Source organism: Thunnus albacares, chromosome 5, assembly GCF_914725855.1.
Source record: "Thunnus albacares chromosome 5, fThuAlb1.1, whole genome shotgun sequence".
Lineage (NCBI taxonomy): Eukaryota > Metazoa > Chordata > Actinopteri > Scombriformes > Scombridae > Thunnus > Thunnus albacares.
The window spans coordinates 5,705,725-5,719,818 of NC_058110.1; the positions used below are offsets into that span (position 1 = coordinate 5,705,725).

General features: G+C 38.5%; 2 protein-coding genes across 3 annotated transcripts; both read left to right on the forward strand.

Annotated features, from left to right (window-relative positions):
* Window positions 1-1,996: 1,996 nt before the first annotated feature.
* Window positions 1,997-5,434, forward strand: si:ch211-148l7.4 (uncharacterized protein LOC563603 homolog). 2 transcript variants are annotated; one of them, XM_044352930.1, is made up of 2 exons: window positions 1,997-2,167; window positions 2,613-5,434. In XM_044352930.1, exon 2 carries the CDS (start codon window positions 2,637-2,639, stop codon window positions 4,218-4,220), a length of 1,584 nt encoding a protein of 527 aa, XP_044208865.1. In that variant the 5' UTR covers window positions 1,997-2,167; window positions 2,613-2,636; the 3' UTR covers window positions 4,221-5,434. The 2 variants fall into 2 exon arrangements, with proteins under 2 accessions (XP_044208865.1, XP_044208866.1); XM_044352931.1 differs by having other exon boundaries at window positions 2,616-5,434.
* Window positions 5,435-7,241: 1,807 nt separating this feature from the next.
* On the forward strand, window positions 7,242-14,094 carry snrpg (small nuclear ribonucleoprotein polypeptide G). The gene is made up of 4 exons (XM_044352932.1): window positions 7,242-7,369; window positions 7,562-7,584; window positions 8,767-8,891; window positions 13,842-14,094. Exons 1-4 carry the CDS (start codon window positions 7,338-7,340, stop codon window positions 13,890-13,892), a joined length of 231 nt encoding a protein of 76 aa, XP_044208867.1. The 5' UTR covers window positions 7,242-7,337; the 3' UTR covers window positions 13,893-14,094.

Genomic DNA, 14,094 nt, shown 5'->3' on the forward strand with positions numbered 1-14,094 from the left:
TCCTGTCTGTCTAATGAACTCAATGAAAACTGTACTGCTCCACCCACTTGGCAGGTTCATAAAAGTTTTAAGGCTTCCTAAATTCTTCCTTCATATATTGTCTTTCTTGATCATACTTAGTGCAATCTATGCTTGCATGCATAATAGTCTCCTCAGCCATCTGGAAAAAAATATGCATATATCGGTATCGGCAATCGGCCACAGTGAGTTGGAAATATCGGCATATCAGATATCAGCATAAAATCCAATATTGTGCATCCCTACTTATTTAATGTTGGAACTGACTGAGATGAATCTAAATTTTATTATATTTTAGGCAGTTGTGCATACAACTTTAGTTACAGATTGTGGCACACTCCTAGAACTGGTACTAAATGAGATTGGTAGCTACTGGTTTGTTTTGGACCGATGGTTTTGATTTTACCAAACTTTATGCAGAACAAGAGTATCAGTCCTATAAATGATCTATAAAGTATCTTATTAGATACTTGTGGTCACTGTAAGAACTATATTTTCATAACCAGTAGTTAAAATGTTCAATTTCATTATAACACTCCTGAGTTTTAATCATTTTAATAATTGCTTGTGGGGATAAAGACTCAAATGTTGATGCTTGTTGGTACTGAAGGACATTGATTAGTCATTAGACATTTAGTCACGCCATCCTACTGTACTTGAGACAGTCCTGTGGACACAGTGCAGCTCAGAATATATGATGATGCCTTTGATTATGAGCATTTGTTATGTATTCCTGTCTTTTCAAGTGTACATGCTCTGTCATCATTAATGCTTGTTTTATATATTTGTTTCAGGTTCAGGTTAGGTTGCTCTTGTATCTGTGACAAGATCCAGGAAATAGTTTTTATACCTGCTTTTTCTGGGGGAATGCGAATATGTGTATGTGTTACTACTCATCTACCTTCAGTAACAGTGATAATTATAACACAATGTTTGTTTAAAAGATATGACAATCATTAGCCTTCAGTACATTCATTTCCCTGTTGTAAGATGTAGATTTAAGGTTTTGCCTTGATTTGCTTCACATTTGAAAATGGAATTGACGCAATTACTTTGTTAGGCTCTAGCAAAGTTTATAAATCAGATCTGCTGTGCAGTAGATGGCTGGCTCATATGCTGGTCATTGTACAACAACTTACATGGAGAAACATTTTCTTGGTTTGAATAAGTGTTAATGTTCAGGAACCTTCTGAAATGTCACTTCACTCATGGCCTAAAGATTTGAGTTACTTAACGGCATTATATAAACCTAAGTGCTACTGAAAAAGCCATGGCACTTCAATAGAAACATTTTACAAAAAAATTGTCTGAAATACTTTTGTGTATCAATCTGTGGTTTATTTGTTGTCTATTTTTGCTTGGTCATACCATTTATGATCTTGTGTTTATCAACCTTGTTTTACTCATTGGAAGCATTTTTAATGTTTTTGTGTGTTACAGTATACTTTTAGCCTTAAGTAGGTTTTATGCTCCTCTTCTTTCAGGTACGCCAACTGATTGTTTCACTACAGGTTGTAATATTTTCACTCATGCCTACCATGATAGTGTTGTTCGCTCTATGCTGTTTTAATGTAAAGGTCATATGTGCTCAAGAAATGATGTTAATTATTAGCTAACAAAATGAAAACTTGCTCATTTGTTTCAGAAGTGTTCATGCTGTTTAAACAATACATGCCAAATCTTTACTGGGCCAATACAATCTGTGTAGAATACTTCAGTAGACAGTTCTGGCTTCAACCTTAGGAAAAAATATTACAGTACCTTCTGTATATTAACTTTTTGTTTATATTAAACGATTGTTATTCCTCGTGTGTGTGTGTGTGTGTGTTTGGGGGGGGTATTTATCTTGATGTGGTATTTTCATTGACCTCATATATGTAAGGAAATAGCCACAATACCCAGATAACAGTACAGAAACAAATGAACTATAATTTTGATATAATAAAATTTGAACTTTTTTGAAGGGCAAGGTCACGTGACGGAAGTGATGTTGACAGCTTAGTCACCTAACCCACGCAAACTTCACTCTCACTCATGCAGCCATGCCAGTGTTGTATGTGGTAGCGAAAGCATATGTTTACGCGACACACCGTTTGAAGTCGATCAGCTGGCAGTAAACCTGCCGTGTCTCTGTCGTCTGAGTGTGAAGGTAAGATGTTTGTGATCGGAAAACTGCATTTCCAACATGGTAGCACAGCTAATGTTAGCAACGAGCTAATGTTCGCAAACATGAAACCAGTCTGTGGTCGCTTGTCTCGCATTAGCAGGCTTGCTGATAAAATGCCACAGACTTCTTACTAAACGGACATTTACTTAATTTCTGCGATGCCGTAGCATGAAACGTTATCAGTAGGTAACATTAGGAAGAAAGAGAAACAAGATAATAAGTAGGTTCTCTTCCCCCTTCCGTATCCTAAACTTCACAGCTAGCTAATAACAGCACTTGACTTACAGACAGAAGCAACTTGGTGCCATTAAGCTTGAATACCTGTTTATCAGAACACTCCTGAGTGCTTACGCCTTTTGTTTTTGCTCTTTATTAAGTGATGTCCAAGCTAATGTCTTAAACTCTGTAAATACGGTTTCCACCGAAGCAGGAGAGAAGCTGGGGAAGGAGGATGGATGGAGTCAGCTGGAGCACCACCAGGGCCCAGGAGTCGTTCAGCCGCTCCAGGACGGCTGCAGACACTCTCTCCAGGCTCGCCAGCTTCATAGCACGGGCTGACACCAAACAGCACACACGAAGCCAGAGACAGCAACCATCCCACCTGCCCACATATGTTTGTCAAGAATGTGGTAAGGGTTTCCCATATGCGACAGAACTGTTGCACCACCAGGAACTAAAACATGCATTACCCAAGCCTCACCGGTGTTCCTCTTGTGGACAGGAGTTCTCCCTGAGGTCGTCCTTACAGCTACACAAGTGTGATCATGGTTCCTCCCTGTGCGAGCTTTGTCATGGAGAACCACAGCTTGGTTCTCCATGCCCTGCATGTACAATTCACAACTTGAATCCTGACAGGCCACAGGACAAGTCACCTCACCTCCTAGACAGGAGCCCTTACACATGTGCACCATGTGGGAGAGGTTTTAGCCAGAAGCAGGCCTTGCTGCACCATCAGCAAGCTGGTTGTAGTGAACCACCATCGCGATCAGATACAGTTGATGCCAGTAGCCCTCCAGATGATTCTCCGCCAGTTTCTGAAGGAGACTCAGCCCGCTCTGATTCTTCAGACATCCCAGGGCCCAGCTGCAGAGCTGGTAACGTGTGCCAATTCTGTTTGAGAACCTTCCGCACAGAAGCTGGGCTGCAGCGGCATAAGCAGACGAACCATGCAGAGGAGCAGCTGAGGGCACCACAGAGACAAAAGACCAAAGAAGAAGGTAGTTGTGGAGAGGCAAAGAAAGGAGGGAATACTAAGGTCAATGGAGATCCAAATAAAAGGCCAAAATCCAAAAAGAAGCTTTTGAGCTGTCGCTCTTGCGACATGGTTTTCAGGAGCACATCAAAGCTGTACGTACACAGAAAAGAGAAGCACCGCAGAGAGAAAATTATTAGGAGAGAATCACGGCCGGTCATCAGCAAAGGCAGGAGAGGAGACACGTATCCATGCCAAGTCTGTGGCAAATTATTCTTCCATCATTTGTCACTTAGGGCACACTACAGACAGCACACAGCCTCAAGTTTCACCACAATCAAAAACAAAAGTCAGTCTGTTAGAAGTATCACCAAAGACTCTAAGTTATTAGAAAATAGACTAAATAAAGCAAAAACCAGCCTGGAAGATAACAAGACTGTTAGGGCTGGTCCAGGGAGGCCCAGGAAAGTTGTCAGAGTAGAGAGCAAGGTCAGTGATCCAGGGAAATGCAGAGAAGTGCCTAAAATGGAGGAAGAGGAGGTGGAAAAGGAGTTCCCATGCCCCTCCTGTGTGGAGGTTTTCTCTCTGCAGTCACAGCTGAGGGAGCACGTAGAGCTCCACCAGTCATCTGTGAAGAGGAGACAGTGCAGTGTGTGCACAAACGAGATGGACACCTTCAAATGGCCAGGCTCAAAGAGGCAGAGGCTGTACCACTGTGTGCCCTGCCAGCAGGGGTTCTCAGCTCTTGACTCTTTCCTAGAACACTGTCAGGAGCACCTGCGAGTCCGAGTGGAGGAGGACAGCATCACAGAGGTCTACGCAGCTCAGGCCAGCAAAGCCTGAGATGCAGTTTGAATGTCATAAGCGATTGCCCTTTTTCCTTGAAGGGTTAGAGGGCAGAAATTCTTGTTCATTCCCCAGTTCATTGCTTGAGCATATTCATACCAACAAAACAGGTGTTGACAAGATAATGGTGTGTTTAAGGACTATACTGGGGTTTTTGCATTTACTATAAGTCACACATGTTTGACTGTCAACCATTTTCCAAAGCATACCATAGCTCCATTTAGATTTTCAAATGTTTTATACAATCTAGGCAGCTATTTGTTTCTGTCTCAGCACAGTCACGGTGTGTGAGATCTATCACAGTGGACATTTACTCACTCAACTACAACTACTTTTATTTCTTGCGGAGGATATCACTGCATGTTGATGCATATGAAAACTCTGAATATTTTTCAAAGGTTATCCACTTTGTGTGTGTGTTCATGTCCTTATGGGAAGCTCCACCATTTCAGATTCGAGTCATTGACAAAGCAGGATTGCATTCACAAGCTATGTTGTAAAATCAAACAAGCCAAGAAACAAATGTTGGCATTGCAAAAATAATGTGTGTGTGTGGTAGCTTGTTAAGAAAAGAAAAGGTTGTGTACACTAATAAGGAACACTTTTCAAATTAATAATCTGTTTTAACTTTATTACTATATTAAGATAACACAACTTTGACAAACATAAAGCTGAAACGTTCACTGTGTGGGATTACCTATTTGGCCAGTCTGCAAGTAGATTTTCATACCTTAATGAAATACATTGAAACCTTTGGCAGCCGGAAAAGTTGAAAAAGAAAAAAAAAAACAAAAACATGCAAAAACACCAGTATGCCTCTTTATTAGAATTTGGCATGTCCATTCTATTTTCTATCACTGACTAGCCAATATTTCATACAGTTGAGCTTTGTTCTGCACAACCATGGTATGTTCTAGCCAAAGCACTGGTAGATATCTTGTTTGCTAGAATTTATTTTTACACCACTTTAGCAAGTCAAGGAAGGTATGTCTGTTTCATACAATTTTGGCAATAATTAGTCATAGATAGGGTGTGTCACTTGCTGGATTGTCACTATTATGTGTTGGCCTTTGGTATTTGCATCTGCACTGAATTTGCTAAGATCACCAGATGGAAATTTGGTTCATTTGGTCGCAAAGTAGGGCTGCAACTAACAATTATTTTCATTATCAATTAATCTGTCGATTATTTTCTGGATTAACTGATTAATCACTTCAAAGGTCCATAAAATGTCAGAAAATGGTGAAAAATGTTGATCACTGTTTCCCAAAGCCCAAGGTGACATCTTAAAATGTCTTGTTTTGTCCACAACAGTCATCAACCCAACTTGCATAGAAGACTAAAGAAACCAGAAACATTCACATTTGAGAAGCTGTTATAAGAGAATTTTGACATATTTTTCTTAAAAATGACTAAAAAAATTAATCAATTATTAAAATAGTTGGCAACTAAATGATTAATCTTTGCAACTCTACTGCAAAGTATTTGCAAGTGCTTTGCCAAGGTGCGAATGAAATCACAAAGGGTGAGCTGTTAACAGGTATTGGGCGTTTTTTGTTTTTTTTTCATGTGCTGTTTTTGAGGTTCCAATATGTGGTAGTTATTGCCATAATCTATAGAGTGAACATTTTTTTTATGGCTGTCAAGTATAGTTATACTTAATAAATTGCCTTTTATTATGGCCTGTCTTTTTAGATGGCATGAGCGCCGGTGATATTACCTAGCTATGCAAACAGATAGACTGATGGCAGCCCTTCAGTATGTCTGTGATGCTTGATAAGTGCGCTTTGGTGAATGAACTAGTAGCACTGTGAGTTTGTTTTTTTTTTTGTGATTTTCAGCCACTGTTTTCAAAATGCTACTGTGAAATGTAGAAAATGATTTAATAGGTTTTTGAAGCTTCCACTCTTTCAAAGTGTTTTGTAAATTAGTTTATGGTTCTTTATAGATAACATAATTAAAACTTAACAGTTTTCATGAAATGTATTGTTTGTTGTGTTATTTTGTGTATGCAGTCAGGTTTTTCATATGGGTAAATTGGCTAGTTAATTAGCTCTTGATTACTCTATGTTAATTTGCTTCCTCTGCAAAGTATACTATCAGCCCTGCTACATTTGCTTACATGTTTAAAACTGTCCACAGACTCTACTCTTCCCTCTTTCTTTCTCTCTCTCAACCCAACCAGTCAAAGCAGATGGCCGCCCACCAAGAGCTGGGTTCTGCTTGAGGTTTCTACCAGTTAAAGAGGAGTTTTTCCTTACTGCTGTCGCCAAGTGCTTGCTCATGGGGGAATTGGGGTGTTGGGTCTCTGTAAATTAAGAGTACGGTCTTGACCTGCTCTATGTGAAAAGTGCCTTGAGATGACTTTTGTTGTGATTTGGCGCTATATAAATAAAAATTGATTGATTGAGTGATACAATAGATATACACAGCTGAATGACAATGACTGACTAGTGCAAAACTAGTAGTGGTATTACAAAAACAAAAACTCATATGTAAAGGTATTTCACAATAAATTAAAAGACAAAGTTGAGCTGTTTTGGGTGGATATACAGAAAATATGACATAAAATTAAGTCCCACTGTTGTAAAAATTTTTGTTTTCTCATGATCAACAACGGCAAAGGTTTGCATCAAGCAGTTTTCATATTCATAAGCTGTGAATGACTCTAACCAAACTTTTTGCTTGTTTTGTAGCAGAATGTATTGTCTTTCTGCCTGTGAAAATATTTACAGAAAATAATACACTTCAGATACCAGTATCGGATTTTCTTGAAAATTCCTGGTTATTTAGGAAAAGTGAGGCACAAGTTGGCTATGAATATGATATTGTAATTTGATATTTATCCAAGTGTACGTTTTTGTATCTTTTCGTTTTTTCTCCTCATTTTTGTACTCAGAAAATACTTGACACATGTAAGCTGCGTTTTACAAAACAACCTTAAAAATGCACTGACTGGATGTCCTCCTGGCCTCATGGCGGCGTAGTGACATATCATGACGTCCATGATGCCGGTCAGCTTCCGGTCGCTCAGCGCACGTTGTCCTTCCGCGGGCTTGAGAAGCAAAAAATCGTACGGGGAAGTGTGTCGGCCTTTTAGAAAAAAAAGACAAGATGAGCAAAGCACATCCACCCGAGCTGAAGAAGTAAGATGTGGAGCTTGTTTAATGAGGACTGCACTCTTTAACTTGAATATACTTCTTATTTTTATTGACTGAAGCTGTAGCCATAGAACAATCGACTGTATTGTTTGTAAGCGAGACAAGCTAACGGTAACCAGCCAGACTCACTGGCTAATCAGTACCCTCTGCAAGCTAATGTTATTCTTTTTCTTTCAGGTTCATGGACAAGAAGCTTTCGTGTGAGTATACCTAAAAGCAGATATAGTCAAATCCATTTCGAGTACAAATGACAACCCACATCTCTTATAAATTTTACCTGAAATTGTCTACATTAGCTTTGAATGTTGACTAGCTTGATTTCTTGGTCGTCGCTTAGCCGAAAACGTCACCAACATCTCTGTTGATTTTCTCCCCTGAAGAACACAAATAAAAAACGCAGAAAATGCAATTTCATAAAGACCATTTGAATGTGAAACATCCATTAACTCTGTATAAAATCTGCCCTTTTTTGATCCCCGCACAGATGTGAAATCATAAATAACATTTATGACAATGTGGTAGTGGCTCAGAACAGTCAGCATGGTAAAGACTGGTTTTATGCTTATACAGTATCAAATCAGTGGTCCTTACAGCCTTCAATTCTATGTGGGAGGAAGGCGGAAATATATGGCAGAATCGATCATTTTTTTTTACTGGTGTGCAGTCATGACAGATAGTGCTAACAGGAATATACTTGGAGTGCAGAGAATTGTGAAAAAATGCCTTTTACAGGGTGCCATTTTCAAAATGCTTGTTTTGTCTGATCAGCCATTCAAAGGTCAGATATTCAGTTTTAATATTGTGTATGATGTATACAAAGAATGAATCCTCACATTTGAGAGCCTGCAAATGTTATCCTTTTTTGATTGAAAGATGTCTTGAAATTATTAATCATAATAGTTGTCCATTTTCAGTCGATCAACTAATAGATTCAATGACTAATTGTCTGAGCTATAAACATGTTAGCCCCTGAATGGATAATGTACTCTTTGGTGAAAGACTTGTGCTTGCAATATTGATAAACTTAGTAGACCTGCTGAATGCAGCTTATAAATGACATGTAATCTGGTAGGTTATATTTCCTAGTCCTTGATTGCAGGGGCTTGCAGATATGCTTAAAATCATTCATTTAAAAATGTCACTGTAGAAGTGGAGGTAATGATGACTAGTGCAGTGGATGTAGTGAAATCTGTTTAGAGAAGCTTACCAGCTGTTTTATCTATTTTTAAATGATGCACTTTACCTGAAGTGTGGGCATTTTATATGAATACTAACATAACACTAAGCAACAAAAGAGTGAAATGTCAAAGCATTAAACTAAGAAGAGTGATCAGTCCTAACATGCCAGATTCATCACAGTGATTTCTTTTTTTGTCCTTTAGTGAAGTTGAATGGAGGCAGACACGTGCAGGGCATCCTGCGAGGGTTTGACCCCTTTATGAACTTGGTGGTGGATGACTGTCTGGAGATGGGTCCAGGTGGACAACAGAACTCTATTGGCATGGTGGTCAGTATCCTTCCAGCATCTTGTCCTGTTGCCCATCTTCATTCTTAAAGGATAAGACAGACAGTATTTGATATTTTTCTAATTGTCAACAAATCCCATCACAAGACAAAACTAACAATGCGTTAGTCCGTCTCAATACTTAAAGACCATGCTCTGTCTGTGGCTCTCAGCCTCAAGCTCACTGCTTGTTAGTGAAGACATACATCTTTAAAAATAGTTTATAGTTGGGTTTTTATGCCTTCATTACTGAGATTACAGTAAGAGTTTAAATGACCTTGGGGTAGAGAGAGATGGGGAGCACAGTTTAATTAATCAGTTTTTGAATTGAGAGAGTAAAACAAGAACAAAGCAAATCCATAGGTAATTATGAAATCTCTCAAATACATGTTACAAAGAAAAGGGAGTGGCATCCTTCTGTACACTGAGTGCAGATATAAAGCATATAGAGAGAGAGAGAGAGCACAAAAACTGTACAATATAAAATAAATAAATGAACTACCTACAGGGAATATTGTTTAAAAATTAAATCTTCAAAAAATACATTTATAATATTTATTGGGACCATGTATAGTGTTAACCATAAATGTTACCATTTGATGTACTGTACCAGAGCTAGCTTACAGCTAATTTTCATCCGCAGTCCCTTTGGCAGGTCACAATTAAAACATATAACAGAACAATAATAAACAGTACAAAGCAAAAACACACAGGACACATAATACAAAATACAATGTGTATGTGCATATGTACGCACAACAGTGTCATCTGCATGCATTTGCAGTTCTATATCATGGCACTATTGAGGGAGGTCATTAATATATAGGCTAAATAATAGGGGACCTAACACTGACCCTTGTAGAACACCCATTGTGCACTTCATGTTACTGGACAGTGCATCACAAACCTTACTTAACTTAACCAAACTTAACACATTGTATCCTATTGGATAGATATGAAGACATCCATGCCAGTGCTCTAGATGAGAAGTTAAATTTAGAGAGTTTTTATATTAAAATATCATGATTGCCTGTGTTGAATGCTTTACACAGATCTAAAAATACAGCACCAACTACTATTCCTTTGTCAAGTCTTGATTGAATTTGCTCTATTAAGTGCAAGGTAGCAGTTTCGATGGAATGATTTGCTCTAAAGCCAAATTGCATACTATGTAGATCAAAATTGCTTGTATTAAGAAATGTTGTCAGTTGTTTAATGACAACTTTCTCAGCAACCTTTTGAGAGTACTGGCAGTATACTTATTGGTCTGTAGTTACTGGCTTCAAGGCGATCTCCAGATTTAAAAATAGGCATGACAATGGCACATTTCCAGTCATCAGGAAAGGAGCTTTGTTTAAAAGACAAGTTAATTAAATGAGCAGTAGGGGAAGTTAAAATATCTTTTTGTGATTTGACAAACATGATGACAAATTGGAAAGCATCTCTACTTTTGGAGCTTTTAAGAAGCTGATTTTGTTTACTTGTAACTCATTAGTTTCTACCAGCTTGAAAACCTGGCCTGTAGCATCTATAGGAACAATATCCAGTTTCCTTTTTGTAAATTTTTTTCCTAACTCATATACACACTCAAGAAAAAAAATATTAAAGACAGAGGCGACAGTAAGATGATCTTCAATTAATTTTCCCTGTACTTGGAGTTTAAAAGCTCCTTAAAATTTTGGAACCCTCCTTGTGAGAGTATTGATGTTTTTCCAGATCAAATTACTGTTGCCTTTTGCCTCATTCAATATATTGAGATAAAAACGAGATTTAGCCTCTCTTAGCTCTTGGATAACTTTGTTCCTTAAACCTTTATAAATCAGCATGTCAGTGTCTCTTCTAATTTTAATTGCCTTCCTTAGTGCAGTATCTCTAGATTTCATTAGTTTCCACAAATTTTCATTAAACCACGGTAAATTGTTTTTATTTTTAGATTTTATCTGTATCCTCACATTAAATGTTTCCCTCACAGTTGATTCTGTGAGTAAAAGTATCATAGCCATACTTCAGATCATCAAAGGACAGTATCATCCCAGTTCAAGCTGTTAATTTCATTGATAAATTCTTCTTGCTTGCTCAGTTTTCTCACACATGCGTTTAGGTTATGATCTGATAAGCCAGTGATTAAATTATAACATTTAGTTATTCTTTCTGGGTTGTTAGTAAATATCAGATCAGTTTGTGTAGTGGAGCATTTTGCAATCCTAATTGGGCCTTTTACTAGTTGTTCTAGTTGGAATTTTTCTGTGATCATTTTTATTTTTTTCCTCTTAGTTTTGTCCTCCCAGTTCACATTAAGATCACCCATAAGTAATAACTCTTTGTTGAGATTGCACTCTTTCAAGACTTCTGTGAGTTGATCATAGAAAGTGTCATCTGCAGAAGGGGGCCTATAGATAACTATGATGTTAAGACATTTGCTGGGATAACATTTTTATCCCAACATATTCTAACGTGTTACCGGCATTATAAACCACACGTTCACATTTTATATTGTCTCTCACATAAAAAAGCTCCTCCTCCTCTTCCATCAGGTCTATCTCTTCTGAAACACTGGTATCAGCGCACCGTGAACACACTTGCAGGAGTTTTTTGTTTCGACCATGTTTCAGTTAGACAGAGAAAGTCCAGATTTGAGTCAGACAGGAGTTAGCTGATTGCTCTTTGCAGTAATGCTTCTGATGTTAAAATGTCCATCAAATAGCCCCCTCGGTTTCAGCTTCAGGTCCCATAAGACTTTTGCATGATTGGCAATTTGGAAGGTTTTGAATAAACTCTGCCTCCTCACTGCAGGGTTTTGATAAACAATAGTGTTAGCAGCAGATTTTGTGAGAGAGACACTGGACCTATCAAGGTCTCCACAGTCCAGTAGCGAAAAGTTATTCATTTAAGCAATATTATACTCAAGGCTGTGATGCTTACAGAACTCGGCGCAAGCACCTCGTTCCTGACCGCATCACTGTCGTGCCAACAATGACAGTAAGTTAGTTTACTACTCCAGCAAGTAGGCCGATCCTTAGTAACGACCTAGCAACAGAGACGATTTCTAGTCCCTGCTGAGTCAGCCAGCCAACTTGAGCTAATACTTTCTAGAGATCATGGGATTTCCCAAACTGAATAAATACCACAAATATAAACACAAAACTGCTTTGCTAGCTCAATCTTGTTGATTGCTAAGATATCCACTGAAAAAAAAATAATTTTTCCATGAACAGATTTAGCTACTATGTCTACAAACTTCACATACATTTTTAAGCTAGTAGTGCCCATGTCACTGATTCACCAGCACAGCTGATGGAGGATGTCAGAGTGGTAGCTGAGATATACTCAAAACTCCTCCGGGTTTTCACCACAGATCCCTCCATAAAACAAAAACAAAACAAACCAAAGACACTACCAAAGCAACACAGTACACAAAATAAACTCAGCAGAAATGTCAGTAAGTCGGACCACCGTGTTTAACTATATATCTTCAAACGTTACAGTTATGGCTGAAAATTACAGCAGAAAAAAACAAGTTTGCCAAGTTCACATATCTGCAATTTAAATCAACCACCAGTCGGCTACCCAGAAATGACTGTTGTTGTTAGCGCGACATCATGGTCTATAGTTCTAATGGCGGAGTCATATTTTTAGTGATGAGGCTTTTTTCATTTGAACATGGCTGGGTGTGCTGTCATGCTGATTTGATCACATTCGAAATGTCTAGTTGACCAATCAGATTGCTTGGTCGGAACTACCTATTGTATAATGAGACATCATTCCTGGTGTTAACAGTTGAGTCTGTTAAGGGGGAAGCCTGGCTCAGAAAGTTGATGCTCACTCATCACCGGCACTGGAGGAGTCCTAGACACACTCAGACGCAAATCAGCACCGAAGTTCTGCAGCACTCCAGGGGTCATTAGTCCAGGATTTAGCTGAACATCTCCGGAGAGCAGGAGCAGCATGAAGAGAGCATGCTATTCTCCGAAACAGGGTGGCAAATGACCAGTCCACTGGATCGGTGATTCACTCTAGTACCTGGGCTCATCTGTGCTACAGGACAGAGGAATAGATTGCAAAATATCCCAGTAAATTGTGATGGAAACTCACTGTAGGAGTTTCAACTGGCCATGAGCCAGCGTTTGTCCTGAGCAATGTTGATTGCTCTGGCCAGACAGACACATTAAGGTAATACAGCAGTGAGTACCAACAGTAGTCCAAAAAGCACTCCATGAAACACAGTCCAGTCCAAGTTTGAGATGTAATCAGGAGCTCACTCCCAGTGCAACCACTCCTCCAGAATTTTGATAATATCCTGTAATAATTTTTTGGCAACAATGGAACTCTATGACGCAAAGGAATAAGATATATCAGGATTTGGATACACTCACAATACGTGTTAGTAGATCAATTCATTGTTGGTTTTGGACTTTTCATGGGATTTGTTGATACTAAAAATATACCATCACCAGAATTTTTTCTTTAATCACAGCTTTCATTGTTTGATTTCTGAGAATCCCCCCCCCAACTGATGACAACCACAATTGCTCTGGTCCATTAATTCCATCAGTATCAGAGCCCAGGTCCCGCACACCTAAATTGAATGCAGCCATAAGTAATTAAGCTTATTAGTTGCACCTGTGCTTTTCTACTTTGACAAGTCCAAGTCTTGAAAAAGGTGTATTCTGTTACACTAGACTGACTGAATTTAATGTTTGTCAAAAGTGACCTGATCAATAAGTCAGCATGAAAACAAGTATGAAACTGTCAGAACTGCCATGTAAAGTTATACCAGGCAGATTTAGGAATACTACACTATTCAGAATTTTTAGTAATGGGATATTGGAGATATTGTAGAGCTTTGTTCTGCTGAAATTGAAATTTCACCTCAATTTTACTGTGAAACCTTGTATTCCTCTGGGAAATCTGTCTTAAATGCACTGTGTAACTCTGTGGTGTTATTCCCCATAGGTCATCAGGGGAAACAGCATCATCATGTTGGAGGCCTTGGAGAGAGTATGAGGAGAGAGGTGGTGGCTGCGGATACACCTTTTTACACTCTTTAATCCTTTTTTTTACGTTCTTTGTTAGTTGTTGATAGAGGCATTGCAACTGCATGTCTTTGAATTGTAAGATGTCTATCTAAATTTACATGGACAGGCATGTTTTGTTTGTAAGCATTTTGACCTGTGTAATCTTGTGAATAAATCATTTTTTCTTTGTA

Bases quoted from the DNA above. Each gene is read 5' to 3' on its own strand.
- si:ch211-148l7.4 (XM_044352930.1), top strand. From the start codon at position 2,637: ATGGATGGAGTCAGCTGGAGCACCACCAGGGCCCAGGAGTCGTTCAGC.
- snrpg (XM_044352932.1), top strand. From the start codon at position 7,338: ATGAGCAAAGCACATCCACCCGAGCTGAAGAA. The intron at 7,585-8,766 runs GTGAGTATACCT...TTTGTCCTTTAG, and splicing joins CATGGACAAGAAGCTTTCGT to TGAAGTTGAATGGAGGCAGA. The intron at 8,892-13,841 runs GTCAGTATCCTT...TATTCCCCATAG, and splicing joins AGAACTCTATTGGCATGGTG to GTCATCAGGGGAAACAGCAT.